The sequence below is a fragment of the Xiphophorus hellerii genome, chromosome 1, assembly GCF_003331165.1.
Source record: "Xiphophorus hellerii strain 12219 chromosome 1, Xiphophorus_hellerii-4.1, whole genome shotgun sequence".
NCBI lineage: Eukaryota > Metazoa > Chordata > Actinopteri > Cyprinodontiformes > Poeciliidae > Xiphophorus > Xiphophorus hellerii.
The window spans coordinates 23,480,708-23,496,277 of NC_045672.1; the positions used below are offsets into that span (position 1 = coordinate 23,480,708).

A 15,570-nucleotide genomic window follows, 5' to 3' on the forward strand; every position below is an offset into this window, starting at 1 on the left:
TTCTGAAATAAGTTTCACTTTTGTCTCTCCAATCCACAGAATATCTTTTAAATCAAAGCGTTGGGTATGACTTTCAGAAGCCTTTTAACAGACTTCATATTTTCTGACAGGTTCTATTTAAGTGATTTCTTGATTCTACAGGTGTAGCAGCAATCAGCTGTGGCTGTGGATGGTGAAACTGAACTAATCTCAAGCAGATAGCTTTTTTACCTTAATCAAATCTGTATCAGATTATCTTAACCAATAAATTTTTTATGACAAGGTGTCACACAAAAAACCCAAAACTGAAGAAAACTGTAGGGTAGAAAGAAGTATATTTAGGTAGATTTTTAGAAAGAAAACTGTAACATTTACTTAAATGTAAGAACTTTAGTCAACAAATGTATGTTGAAATAAATCTGACATTTGGTCCCAGCATGAGTTATAACATAAAAACTTCAGTATTACCCCATTTTGATTTCTGTGGCCCAGAACAATAAAAAGACATCAGCATATATATACATATATATTGACATTTGGGGCTGACTGAGAAAATGTGTCGGTGTGAGAGTGACTTGAAGGCGATAGGTGTGTGCCTCCCTGTCTGTCGGTATGAAACGCAGCATATCTGAAACATCTCTGTTATATAATTTCTCCGCAGCAGGTCACAGGCTCCCTGTTTGCAGCTGTGTTTGGAAAAGGTGTGGTTTAACACAGGCAGTGGCTGTTACTGAGAGGGCATTCACAGGAGGAAAAGGAAGCTGGTGGGGGGAGCCAGAGGTCAAAGGTCAGAAGGATGATGCCCCCCCCCATCCCTCAACAACATTGTCCTGAGGGGAGGGGCTTCAGCAGTGTCTGCTCCGTTAGACTGCTCTATTCCCCACACCCACAGACCCCCAGAGAGAGAGGGGAGCCAGATAAACACATATTTACCATTGGGGAACAGTTGTGGGGCTGCCTGGGACTGGACACTCCTCTCCCCTGCATGCACACACACACACATGCACACACACACTTTAGTTTGGTGTGCACTTGAACGGGACAATGTAAAGGTGAGGTAACAATATATCCTCCTTGTTCTAATTAGCAGTTTTGTAGATGTATAATAACCTACAGTACAGACCAAAAGTTTGGACACACCTTTTAATTCAATGAGTTTCCTCATTTTTTCATGACTATTGACGTTGTACAGTAGATTCACACTGAAGGCATCAAAACTATGAATAACACATGTGGAAATATGCACTAAACAAAAAAGTGTAAGACAACTGAAAATACCCCTTATATTCTAGTTTCTTCAAAGTAGCAACCTTTTGCTGTGATTACTGCTTTGCACACACTCTGCATTTTCTTGATGAGCTTCAAGAGGTAGTCACCTGAAATGGTTTTCACTTCATAGGTGTGCCCTGTCAGGTTAATAAGTGGGATTTCTTGCCTTATAAATAGTCATGAAAAAAAGAAAACCCATTGAATTAGAAAGGTGTGTCCAAACTTTTGATCTGTACTGTATTTTCTTAGAGATTTTGTGGCTGAATTAATATCAATAAACATTAAACGGGACGTTCCCATACAGCGTCTTAAGAAACTCTACATACCCCTGACCTTTTTCACAATTTGCCACATTCCAATAACAAAATTAGATTTATACTGTATTTTATTTGGATTTTATGTGATCTACCAATGCAACAGATGGTATAATTTTAAGGTGAAAGAATTTGGATATAGGCTGTAGTTTTCTATACTTATATAGATATATTTCCAACCAGACCCACTAAGTTCAATCTATTTTGCAAAGACAAATGTGCGAAAATTTAAATCTCTAGATGTGTAGACACCCTAAAAGACTTGTTGCAGCAAATGTAGCAGGATTCACTTTTACAAAGTGTGGAACCAGAGGATAAGTGCAAATCAAGCCGCAAAGATTTGAATTTGGAAAAAAAAATAATAATAAAAACGTAATGTAATCTTTCCTCCACTTCACACATTATGCACAACTTGTGTTGGTCTTTCAAATAGAATCCCACTAAATTCTAAGTATATGGTTACATGACAATAAAATGAGTTTATGTTAATGAGTTTATGAACATTTTCTAAGACACTGTATGTGATTTCTGCAACCATTATGTGGCAAAATTTTATATTTTCTAACCACAATGTAATAATCTATTTTTATCATCAGCTGTGAATTTAATAGCTTAGTCTATAGTCTGTAGATGGCTGCCTGGATTTTCTTAGCTCATTTGGATTTTTTTTTCCTGTTTATGATAAAATCATAAATCATCAAGTTGTCTTCAAGCTTTGTAACCAGAACCAAAGTTAAGTAGTTAAGTTTCATCGCTTGTGCAGCTGTGAACAGTTTTCTCCTTTCCTTGAACTACATCAAGGCTTGTTCAGCTGCGTTTATGGAGAATAATAATATTCCTAATATTAAAAGCCTCTACTTCACATCATCTACATCATCAGGTTGAGTCAAAATGACATTACCTCATTTAAAGTGTGAGAATGTGTTTTTCCCCACATCCATTATCTGCCAAATAGCCCCAACACATGTGCCAACTCTTGCAGAGATTGATTTAGGTAAAATGAAACAAAAAAAACTTAAGTGAAATTTCTGATGAACTGCATGAATAATAATAATAAAAAAAGCTATTTCTTCTGCACCAAGTATCTTTAATCTTCAGTTTATACCAACAGGAGACGACATAGATACAACAGAATGACCTGATATTTTTTCAAGAAATTGGATTCAGCCTCTCCCTGGTCACAACTCAACAGAAAGTAGTTATCATACACTAAATCCTGAAAACAAAGGGATAATGACAGGTTTTTAAATTATTATTTTTTGCTTAAACTGAAATAAAGGTGACATATCAAGGCAAAAGTGTTACCTCGCAACATGCAGTCATGCAAATAAATGTTCCACACACTGCCGACAAAAAGACATTTTTGCTGTTTGCGTATGAGAGGAGGCTTCTGCTGGTTAGTATGAGCCTTGACAGACAGATCAAGTGGTGGTTAGTGCTGCAAAAGCTGAAACTCAAGGACAGCCAGACTCAGTTCTGCACTTTATGGTGTCTTTTGAGATCTTTTATGGTTATATCATTCAGGATTTCAGTTTGTTAGGCTGTTTTGTCAAAACACTGCTGGCGGCCTGACAGCGGCTGTGCTGTCAATAAAAGCTGCAGCAGAGAGATTAGCTTTTTATGACAAATTCAATTTCAAATTACAGTGAATAAAGTTTCCTGTAAATCTGATTGGTTTCCAAGTACCATATCGTACTCATGAACTACTTTACGTTAGAATCAACACTGACCCTTGACGGTACGGTGCCAAAGTATTTACACTCATTTAATGTGCCACATTACAAGCAAAAGCTTTGATATATTTCATTTGGACTTTAATTGAAACACAATACAACATATTTGTTCATATTTGTGAAATGGTTTAAACGTTTTTTACAAATAAAATCTGAAAAGTATGGCATGCAGTTGTAGTCACCATCCCATCCCCAACTTGAGTCAGCGCAGATAGAAATCCTTTGATTGTCTCTACCAGCCTTGCACATCTAAAAACTACAGTTTTCAGCCATTTTCTTGTGAAAATGATCTCAAGCAACTGATTAGATCAAGAGTGTGTGCCATCATCAATTTCAGTCTGCCATAGATCCTCAATTAGGTCTGGACTTTGACAGGAATGCTGAAATACCCCCCGTCTCAAGATTTTTGCATCCTCTAACAGGTTTTCTTTCCTGCGTTTAGCTCCTACTATCCTCCACAAAGGTAATGATGAAATGCTGTGTTGAGTATAATGGGCTAGAATACTGTTTCCCAAACCTGGTCCTCAAGGCACACTGTCCCGGATGTTTTAGGTGTCTCCTTGCTTCAGCTCGGCTGATTTCAATTGATGTCTGATTAACAGGCATTTGCTGAACTGAATTATCTGAATCAGAAGTTTTAAAGAAGGAAGACATCTAAAACATGTAGGGCAGTGTGTCATGAGGACCAGGGTTGGGAAGCATAAAGGTACATTTCTACTTAACTGGTGAAAGCACTTTATTTCAATTTCTGGAACACCATGCCAACACCATGTGAGACTGTAGGGAACAAGTGCTTAAGGGCCTATCCACAGATCTGGCAACCTGAACTGTGGAGCTCTTTCTTGGTATGCTTCCATTTGTTTTTGTGTTGAACTGTGCACTACGGTATGTGCAAAGCTTGGGATATTGTTTTATAATCTAATGCTGCTTTAAAAGTCTCCGCAACTTTGTCCCTTACCTGTCTGCTGTGTTTATTGGTCTCAATAAAGCAGTTTGTTCGCTGATATTTTCCAAATCATCTCTAAGTTCTTCACAGAGCAGTTGTATTTATACTGGGACTAAAATATACTCAGGTGGACTCTGGTTACTAATTAGAGTATTTCTGAAGACAATTGGTTGAACTATAATATATTTAGGGGCATCAAAATAAAGAGGAATTGCCACATTTTTCAGATTTTTTTTGCAACAACTTAAAACCAGACATCTTTTTCAGTTCCACTTCACATTTTCATAACGCTCGTTTTGGTTTTTAGCATAGAATTAAAATACAATACAATTTAGTAGTTACATGGCATAGTGTAAGGCTACGCAATATCAGGAAAACCTGTTGTTGGAGAACAATATGACTTGTAATAAATAAACAGATGTTTAAATTGCCAGAAACACTAAACTAATCAGGCACTACTCAAACCATGCTCTCAAACTTAACAGCCGCTGGAACCGAGCACCAACGTCACCGGGCTGTGCTGCAGACGCACCTAAAGTCTTTCTGTACTTGAGTTTATAACAAACATAGAGCCCAGATAATGAGCTACTGGGGGAAGAAATCCTTTCTTTCCATCTTAGCAACAAGGTTTTATTGAAAAAGTTGTTTCTGGATGTTTTGACAATGAATCAACTTAGTTGTTATTTCTTAATGAATTGACTACCTTACCAGATGCTTACTTCAGAAACATATTTATGTTGCATTAAACACTACTGGCGTAGCAAACCTAAGTGCAAGAAATTTACATAATTAGCAGTTCTTTGGGATATGATATTGCATACAGAGGAAGTAGATTAATGATGAATTGACATGTCATGCAGCCCCAGCAGTTTGTTGCCTAGTTTGCCGTTTTGATATCATAATTTTAAATATTCACTTGAACTATTTATGTTTTATTGGTAGAAATGTAATTTCTACCACTGAAACCAAAATATTTCTCAGAATGCCATCACAGCATCCACAGGTGGCCCTTTTCAGGTGAATCTGATGCTGAAGTAAAGAGGGTAACAGCAAAGGCATGCATAGATAAGACAACATTTCCCTGTCCCAACATGCAGCATCCGAAAAACAGTTTTACGTACAGGGTGCTGCGCGACACAAGTGGGAATCCAGACCACCCAGAGCAATTTGTTTATCTCATGGACGTATGCATGTAACCTGCACGTGTTTACATGCATGCATTTATGTAGGACAGGATATGTTTGTGTCCCTGTTTTTATGGTTTTCATACATAAAATGCATCTCTCATACTGTTTGTGTGTGCGTTGCATCGTTTAGCTGACTCTTCAAATGACTGAACTCCTGCATCTGCCTGCTATTTGTGAGTGTTTATGATTTGCTGTGCTAACAACATCAATGCCACCACATGATGACTTCTCATCTCTGATATCTGAACTTTCCTGTTGCACACCACCACAAATAACACTTGTGAAAAATCGAACTTCAAGGAGTTTGTGTTTGTGAACGTTTTGTCTAAAGGACGGCAGTGTACGTGTTGTATCCATACAAGCCTTCTAGATGCAGCAAGCAGGACACCAACGGAAGTGAAACAGGCAGAATGAAAAATGAGGATTCAAACTGAGCGACGCATGGCGCATTATTAAAGATAAGCAAGAGTAACCCTTGGTTACGGAGAATCACCACAAAACAAATGATTGAAAGTGTGACAGAATACACATAAAATCCCTTCAAAGATGGACTGATGAAAAAGCTGCAGCATACTATCCACCAGCAAAACCCGTAAGAAAGCAAAATGCCTCTGGAGATTATCTGCTGGATACACTGGCTTACAAGAAAGGAAGTATGTTCCACGGAGACATTCATAAAGTTTTAATTTTGGCATTTCGAACGGAAATTAGATTTCATGGTTAAATATAAAGTTACCTCTTGCTTTTTGTTTTCCCCAAATGGATGACTTATTGAATTAAAGCTGGCATAGAAAACCGAAATATTATAGACACAACAATTTTGATTTCAAAATGTTTCAGTATGTTTTGCATTTAAGGTCAACGTTTTAATCCTATAAAGTTTTTCCAGTGCAGAGTTCCCTTGTTCAGACTGCACCATCATCCTTGTCGCTCACTTTTTCATCAGTGGTTTCTATGAGTGTTTGTTTTGATTGAGACTTTATTAAGTAATACAGAGAGCAAGAAATGGAGTGCCCAAAAGCCTGCCGCGGCGTATGGCTCCCTCACCGCTGCAACCCCAGACTCTGTGGGGGGAAATCGGAGATTTTAACTGGCTGACTGCTTCCTAATCTGGCACAACAAACGTGCATTTGCTCTGCCTCGAAAACGACTGGCAAAGACGTATAATTTGGTTGAGGTCAACTTTGTGGTATCATCCTGGCCTACGGGGATACAGCAATAATGACAGGTTGGCTGACCAGACCTTGACATGGGTCTGGCTCTCATCAGGACTGCGGTCGTGAAGGGATCCAGAAACACTGAGCTAATCAGGCACTACTCAAACCATGCTCTCAAACTTAACAGCCGCTGAAACCGAGCACCAACGTCACCGGGCTGTGCTGCAGACGCACCTACCAAAATCAATTCGACGCTCATCTTGATTCAAGATAAGTCTTATCCAACTTGTTCAAAATCTAATTTTATGCTCAGAGAACTGCAGACAATAACTCTGCTCATTGATTGAATACAGCGCAGTAAGAAGTTTGCATAACTTTTTCACATTTTCTTGTGTTGCAAACCACAAACTTCAATGAGTTTTATTGGGTTTTTATGTTAGACCAACGAAAAAGTGTATAATTGTGAACTGGATGGAAAAAAACATGGTTAGATAGTTTATTTTACAAATAAAAAAATCTGAAAAGGGTTGGGTGTGTTTGTTTTAGAAGCAGAATGATGTAGTCCCCATCTTTTAATCTTTTGGGGCATAGATACAGAGCAGCATCCTGATGACTGCCTCTCTTATGGCAAGATATTTTAACATTTAATAGCCAGGGGTGTTTTTTAGCTAAATATCCATCATTCTTGTCTTCCTGGTAAAAATATACTTTTCTAATAAACCCAAGAACATTTTAGCTATCTCAAATCCCATCATATTTTCCATTTAAAGGTTTTGGGTTTGCAGCAACAAATGGATTTATGGATTTAAGTAAATGTAAAGTTTTCAATGAGATGCTCCCAAGATAGAGATCAATAATCCAATAAATAAATAAAAACAAAATATTTATTTTTCTTTTTTTAAACTAAAAAGAAAAATTGCTCTCTTGTTATGTTAAAACTTCTTGTGATAGCAGCCAAATGAGCAGCTGTTGCAGCTGCATGAGATTGTTATTGGTTTGAACAGTTTGAACAAACCAAATAAAAATGTACATTTTTCAACATTTTCTTAGCAAGTTGAACTTAGTCCCCTGAACTGTCCTGGAGTGAAAGAACTCTGAAGTTAACTGAGCTTTTATAAACACATCAAAAGGCTTGAATCTCGAGCCTCTTAACATATTTTCTTCTTGTATTATGGTGATGCGCAGTTTTCATTTTCCTCCACACATGTAGTCTTTGCATGCAGGCTAAAAAGGTGAATGTTGCTTCTAAATCTTTCATGTGTCCCTTATTTAGTTTGTGTCAAACTCCAGATGGGAGGAACAGCTCTCTCCTGACAATAGCTGTGTTTTTGACAGACTTGTCCACTGCACCACTAAAAGTTGTCCAGTAACAGTCTTCCTACACAGTTACCACCGGTCTGTTCTGATTATCACCCTCCTTGCTTCTAGCCTGTCATTTTAGTACCACGGCCGTGGCTTTTTAGATTTGGAGTTGCAAAGTCTTTTCTGTTTGACATAATGGGTGGATAAGGGTGAAGCGAGATGTTGAAAGCTTGATATAATGTTTTATTACCTAACTAATCTGCTTTAAACTTCTCCACGACTTTATTCTCTGCCATTCTGAGGTGACTTCTGAAGGCAGCTGGTTAATTTTGTTATTATTATTATTATTCTGAAGTACCATCAGAGTAAAACGGCCTGAATACAAATTTCTGATTTGTGAAATTGGTTGACAACTTAATATTTTCTTTCCAATTCACAATTATGCAGGACCATATGTTGGTCTATCACATAAAGTTCAATAAAATAAATGGACCTAATGTTTAACAGTGGAAGGTGTATGAAGATATTTTTGCAAGGCACTGGAGGTAAAAAACAAAGGTTGTACTGCTACTTTGTCTCTGCATTAACATCAGATTTATTTCTACTCCATCACTGAAATATCAACAATCTTCTGCATGGTTATCCATCAAGCACTATGCTCCCACTCTCCTGGACACACACTGTCTGGTTAAAAAAGTGCCCTTCAGAATGGCTCAATACGATCCGAGTAGCCAATAGATTTTCCCTCAAACTAAGTAACCTGAGGCAAACACTGATACATGCCAGCGGAAGGTTAGATCAGGTGTGTGAGTTAATCTCAGACAGGAAGCAGTGAAGTAAGTGACCCACAGGTTGACACACAGGTGTGTGTTTCTGACATGACTGTGGAAAACAGAGAGAGAAAAAGACAGAGTTCAGTAAAAGGTCGGAGGAAGAGAGGCAGAAGCAGATGCAGGAGCGAGGAGTTTACGCTAAAGGAGCACGAAAAGGAGAGAACAGTGAACGGTAGCCCTTTGACCTTGCATGTCACGGATCATTAGAAAAAGTTCAGCAATATCTCTTAAATGTAACAAAGCCTGCTTCTCAGCTTGCATTTTATCACGTAAAACCCCATTTTAAATGTTAATTAAATTTGCTCAGATCCCACTGTGCTGTAATTTCCTCATTCAACAAGAATTATTTCCTGTCATTTGTGGTTGTTTCTGGATGAGATGACTCACCTACACAAGTCTTTCCATCGCTGTGGAGGACAAACTTCATGTGGCAGGAACATTTGGGGCCATGGTCCGTCTCCTCGCAGATGTGCTGGCAGCCTCCATTGCCGTAGTTGCACGTCACTATGAAAGGAGGCAGGAGTAAACACGAGCTAATTAAAGAGGAGTGTGCACACAACTTTTTCTCGAATTTTTAACAGTCAGCGAGGAGGTGTCAGGAAGTGGAGAACGAGTAAATAACATGCAACTCTTTCACTGGGCCATATGCTCCATCGCGTAAACACTGAACTTAGGTTGCACCCAGTCGTTCCCATGGCTTCAAAGACACATTCAGTAAGGTTTGTTTCAGAAAGAGCACTTAATCAGAAGCACTGATTGTTGCCTGAGCTGCTGCTAATGCAGAGATTAAAAGTCAACCCTGTTTCAATGGAGCAATGCTAGCAAACAAGTTAGCATTTTCTTGCTATATGATGAGCTGCTCTGTAATAACACCAAATCTGTGCAGGATGTCTCATTCCTCATGCTAAATACACTACTCAATGCCTGTACTTCAACCTTGGTTAAAGTGTAAAATGTCCTAAAATAAATTTATTTTTAAAGCAGTAGTATAAGTCCAGTCTTTAATTTGAATACATTTAATCACTAAGGAAATTTCTTATTGCACTGATGTCAGTACAACCTCCTCTGCATGTTTTTTTCTTCTATTTTGATATCAATTTTACAGCCAGCATTAGTAAATCAAACACCAAAAACAAACTAATTATCACAGCAGCTTTTCCCAACACACAAAAAGACATTCCTAGGTCTTATTATGAATAATCTCAAAAGATAGATCAGAAGAATTGTTTGGGCTTTACAGCTTTACAATTGTTACAGCTTTACAAATTAGCAGTGTCATATTATGAGGAAAAGAACAAAACTAATTGTACGGTTTTAATGCACGAATGATCTGATGTAAAATAATGTAACTATAACCTAAAGTGATCAAAACTACACATCACTTCATTATTTATGGTGATGCAAAAAAATTTGAAAGTCTGTAAAAACTTAAATATGTACAAAATTTGATTGTGACAGAATATTTTATCACGGGTGAAAGAAAGCATACTGCTTGGCTAGTACCTCCAAAAAGGGCCAAAGAGGAAACATTTTATTTAATTATAGGGAATAATTACCTCTTGTTTTCAGCACTCATTACAATCAATACAAAAGCCACCTTATTTGAGTCTGCACTGTGAGATTAGGAGGGAAATCTGACAAGCTCAGTTAATTTTGCAGCTATTCATGAATCACAACAGGAAGCCTTTGATTTTTACTGCAATTTTGCATGTTTCTGTGAAGTACATTTATGGAGCAGAGCGTATAAAGAGCTTAACCTTTCAAAGGAACCTGTGATGACAGAGTGAAAAAGAGCATGGTCGAGCCGAGGCTTCCATCGTCATCCTATCTGAACTCTCTCATCCCAACACCTTTCGCCTTTTTCCTGAGTTGTCATTGAGAAACCATAGAATAACACTTCTCCAATCCTTATCCAAACACAGACAAATCGCCCCCACCCTATCAGGCGCTGGCCCCCAGCTCTGACAGGATGATCTCTGTTGCGCGGCAACAGGAAGTGCGTGCTGTCTGTCTGAGCAGTCCCCTTCGACTAACCTCCAACACTTGCCCCGGTTGTGTAAATGATCCCTACTTATTTGAAAAACATGTTTCTTTTTTATTTTTTACGAGCACCAGTGAGGAGATTAGTCAGAGCTCGGTAATGCCACATAAATGTCAACTTCAAACTTTTTTTGGAAGACGTTTGTGTGGTGAGTGCGATTATCCATCCCCCGGCCTGTTTCCAAACCACAATCACCTTCTTCCTGAGCAGCCAATAAAGCAGCCATACTGACATTTGTGCATGTTTCCATGCAACCCATGGGGTTAGGATGACTTACGTTTGCAGTCCTTCATGTTCCGGGTGAGCTGGAATCCAGGTCGGCATTCACAGGAGATGCCACCCTTCTGCGCTTCCCTGCAGATGTGAGCGCAGCCGTGGTTCTTGTCCATGCAGGTGGGCCCCTCCTTTGTGCCTTCTGGTTGCACTGTGAAGAAAACAGCAGGACATGTATAGTTTGCAGAGAAAGTTTATCTCTCAGCTCCCATGAAGATTAGACACTGTTTTTAAAGCCAGAGAGCGTTCCGTAAACCAAGTTTGGTTTACATTAAATATCACAGAGATGGTAAGTGGACTACAAATGTTCAAATGCCTGTCACGCATTCTGACCTAAGGAGCCTTGTATGCCTGCTGACTGCTGGTGACTGACATGCTCAGTATCCCTTCACAAAGAGTCAGGTTCTTGTTGGAGCATGCTTACCGTTTCCAGGCTATAAAAAGAAAGGCTGCCAAGAGAAAAGGATAAAACTCCCAGCAGGAGCTGATTCCATAGAGCTGTAATTTTAATTGGAGTAATCCCCCATAAAGAAAAGAAACACGGAACACAAAAAAATAAAACTCCCCCAGCAGAGAGTGAGATCAAAACTCATTCCAGTAAATTAAGGTTGTCAGTGTACACTTCCATGACTTAAAGCATGACCTACGTCTGCAAGTATTTGACTAAACTATTGCAACACAAATTTCCGAAAGATGAATGTAAGATTACTTTATTGCAGGTACAACAAGCACCTGAAAGTGTTCCAAAGCCCTCATTCCGTAAATTACATAGAACCCTTTGCAATTATTGATTTCTTTTTAAACATCTGTTAGAAATCCCTAAAATAAATAGTTCCTATGGTGACTGACAGCACGGTGTTACTGAAGATCTCAAATCCGTGCAGATTTTCTTTCCCTCTCGTATCACCTTCCTAACTGTCCATGGTGGCAAGATAAACATGGATTGTTTGTCCAGCCTTATTTATTGCAGTTCCACTTGATACAATTTTTTTAAATTATGCTTCTGACTATAAATGTGGATAATTTTAAGCAAGTGGCAAATTTATAAATGACATGTTCTCTTGTTAGAGGCCCAGAGAAATGGGAAATATGTCAAACTTTGTTTGTACTGAAGGAAAACAAAATGTCATGGATTAAAAATCAAAGGTTCCTATTCAGGGTTTACATAAAAAAATGTTAAGCATGTTGTCAAATGACTTTAGCTATGTTGTTTTTTTTATTTTCATCCATTGTTTTGATGCCAAACTCACCTGGGAGTGTTTATAGCTGGAAAGATCAAAGTTACTGTTGTCTTAACATAGCAAATAGTTTCAGCTAAATTTTCTTTTAAAAAACTCCAAAAACCTGACCTGAAAACTTTATATTTTTTATTCCCTTTCCACTGAACATCACTTTCTTTATGTGCCTTTGTTTTATAAAGGACAGATTTCTGGGTAGCATGACTAATAATTTTTCTGTCAACAAATTCTCCCACCTGAACTGTAGATCTTTGCAACAACTCCTGGGTCAGCATGGGCTTCTTTACTGCTTCTTTGATTTATGTCTGGACTGTCAGTGTAGCTGTACAGTCATGACTTGGCAGAGCTGCACCTATGCCATAGTTTTATAATATTCTCATGGTTGATCTGTGAGAAGTTTAAAGCTTTAGATAATGTTTTTTTTTTTTTTTTTTTTGTACTTTAAACCTCCACACAACTTCATTCCTGGCCTGTCTGTTGTGTTCCTTGAACTTCATGGTGCAGCGTTTTCATGAATGTTTTCTAGCAAACCTCTGAAATCTTTACAGATCTGCTTTATTTTCACTGAAATTAAATTGTACAAAAGATAAACTCTATAACTATGATATTTGGTGCACTTGTTTTACATTTTCCCTCCCAATTATACCTTACTTTCTGCCAGTCTATCACATAAGATCCCAATAAAAATATGGAAAGGTTTGTGATTGTAAGTTAAAGTGGTGTGAATAACTCTGCACTTTGCAAGACACTGCATGTCTGCTTATACTGATGGCACTGATATTGAGTTGGGTAACTTTGGGTGATGTCAACCTAATCGAGAATCCTGACCTTCTGACTAATGTGCTGTCCATCACTTTAAGTCTGTCAACAAGCACACGAAGGTTATGCAATCCTCTCCCACTTTCCTGTGAGAGCTGTTTACATCCTTGACAAGATGCTGGGGCCATCAGACATGAACGCCCAAATGAAAGAGGCCATGCTAAGCTGAATGTGCGTCAACATATCTGATTGTTTAAAGTGCAAGGATTTCCACAGCTTTCACATGGATTTCACATGGATGCCTTAAGCCAATGTGGAGTTTCCTGGTTTCTTTTCTCTGCTTCTATCTGCAGCCAGAGCAGAATGCATTCATCCATTTACACCAAAGTAAATTTCTTGTAGCCATTTATGATTACTGACCAAGGTGGTTATCTGAATTCATAATCTCATATGAATGTGAATACAACACTCCCACCTATCCATAACATGTGAGACTGAGGCCAAAACCTGGCTCCTCATCTCTCTGAGGACCAATTCAAGTCCAAGTGTTGACAAAGATGGGGCCAGTTTCAGCTTTCATCTGCCCAAAGCACATCACTCTTAACTACCATCCAGGAAGGATATTACTTACTGGTAGAAAGAAGCCAATATTTTATGAAGAAAAAGCAAAATGTTAAAACAAAACACACAATCAGTCAATCAGACTTTCTACTAAGCGGTAACCCATGTTTCTGTTTATTACAGACCACTTCATATTCAGAAATCTGGACAGGAAACAGACCTGTAGCTGAATAAGGCTAATTTAAATGTCATCTAAAGAGCAAATCAGAGGGGATATGGTTTTTCACAAAGCTTAACACCAAACGGATCCATCCAGTTTCGGCACTTGTGGTGAACAGGGGATATTGAAATGAAAGAGCATGTTAAACTGCCCATAACTTTGTCCTCCCATCACAGCATGTGACCTCTGAACAAAACACTTAAAGGTAATGCTGCTGCCAGAAGCCATCAAATTTCAGGTTTTATTTGTGAACTATAAGGTTTGATAACTACCTGCAGAATGAATAACCAGCAGATTTATCAATGTAACACAAAACCCAGTTTACTATCAACCTTTTCAGAAGAATGTGGTCCAGAAAAATGCACTGAAACAACACCTGGTATCATGATAGAACCAGGTTTTTAACGTAAAGTTGCTAAAATGTGACACTAAGCATTACTTGGAGGTTTTATCAGTGTGTTTCTTGCCTTTAAAAGTTTTGTTTTTTGTTTTTTATCTATCTATCTTTTCTTTCAAATCCATGAGAAGAAGCTTCTAAATATCCATCTGATGCCATAAGCACTTTTTTAATTTGTTAAGTTTCTAGTTCTTATTTTCATACCTACAGAAATAAACCACTTAGTCATCTGGGAGGAAGCAACTAGGAAAAGGTATTTTTTAATTTTCTTGAACAGGACTCAATTTGTGTGCTTGCCATTAACTTAATGGAAGTTCAGTTTCATCAGCAGGAGTAACTGCAGGACATGACATTAAGTGAACAACACCACCAGAATCCTAAAACATTGCGCTTTTGACTCTTTGTGATGCCACGCTGACATTCATTATGCACATTTCCCAGCCCGAATACGGCCTTGAATGCCCCATGGGCAGAGAAACCGCACTTTACAACTGTGTTTATCAGCCAGACGACATGATAATGAGATATTTTTAAAGGTATGTTATTAAGCCTGATAAGGTCTGACAAAAAAAAATAAATACTTGAAACAAAAGGGATCAAGGACAATGGTCTCAGAGGAAGAGGGGGACAAAGTGGGCAAGTGAGAGTTTGAACAAGTGAAGACTTTAGATGGATTTTACTTTGCCACAGACATTTCACAATAAAAACAAGATGTGACAGCTTGTTTCTTTACTTGATAAACAAAATGAGATCACTTTTTCAATGTCTATCTACACTGCCTGGCCAAAAAAAAAGTCGCCACCTGGATTTAACTAAGCAAATAGGTACAAGCCTCCTACTGGATAAGTGCTGCATAGGCGATTATCTTTCAGCTGGCAACAAGTTATTTAACCCCAGCTGATGCAATGAGTAACTCCTCATTTCTTAAACAACCATGGCAAAAGACACATCCTGTGGTCGTGGAAAAGACGTTTGTCTGTTTAAGAAGGGTCAAATCATTGGCATGCATCAAGCAGAGAAAACATCTAAGGAGATTGCAGAAACTACTAGAATTGGGTTAAGAACTGTCCAACGCATCATTTAAAACTGGAAGGATGGTGGGGAACCATCGTCTTCCAGGAAGAAATGTGGTCGGAAAAAAATCCTGAATGATCGTGATCGGCGATTACTTAAATGTTTGGTCAAATCAAATCGAAGAAAAACAACAGCAGAACTCAGGAGTATGTTTAATTGTGAACGCAAAAGCATTTCCACACGCACAAAGCGAAGGGAACTCAAGGAGTAGGGATTGAACAGCTGTGTAGCTGTAAGAAAACCTCTAATCAGTAAGGCTAACCAGAAAAAAAGGCTTCAGTTTGCTA

The 15,570-nt window shown here is 38.4% G+C and overlaps 1 protein-coding gene across 2 annotated transcripts in view; it reads right to left on the bottom strand.

Annotated features, from left to right (window-relative positions):
- scube3 (signal peptide, CUB domain, EGF-like 3) overlaps positions 1-15,570 on the bottom strand; it is a 114,008-nt gene that overhangs the window by 29,115 nt on the left and 69,323 nt on the right. Inside the window, exons 5-7 of one of the 2 annotated variants that reach the window (XM_032575563.1) lie at positions 11,039-11,185; positions 9,108-9,224; positions 913-960 (exon numbers count right to left, since the gene is read on the bottom strand). In XM_032575563.1, the coding sequence (XP_032431454.1) occupies positions 913-960; positions 9,108-9,224; positions 11,039-11,185 (312 nt within the window). The remainder of the gene's footprint in view (positions 1-912; positions 961-9,107; positions 9,225-11,038; positions 11,186-15,570) is intronic. The other variant, XM_032575639.1, reaches the window with a different exon arrangement.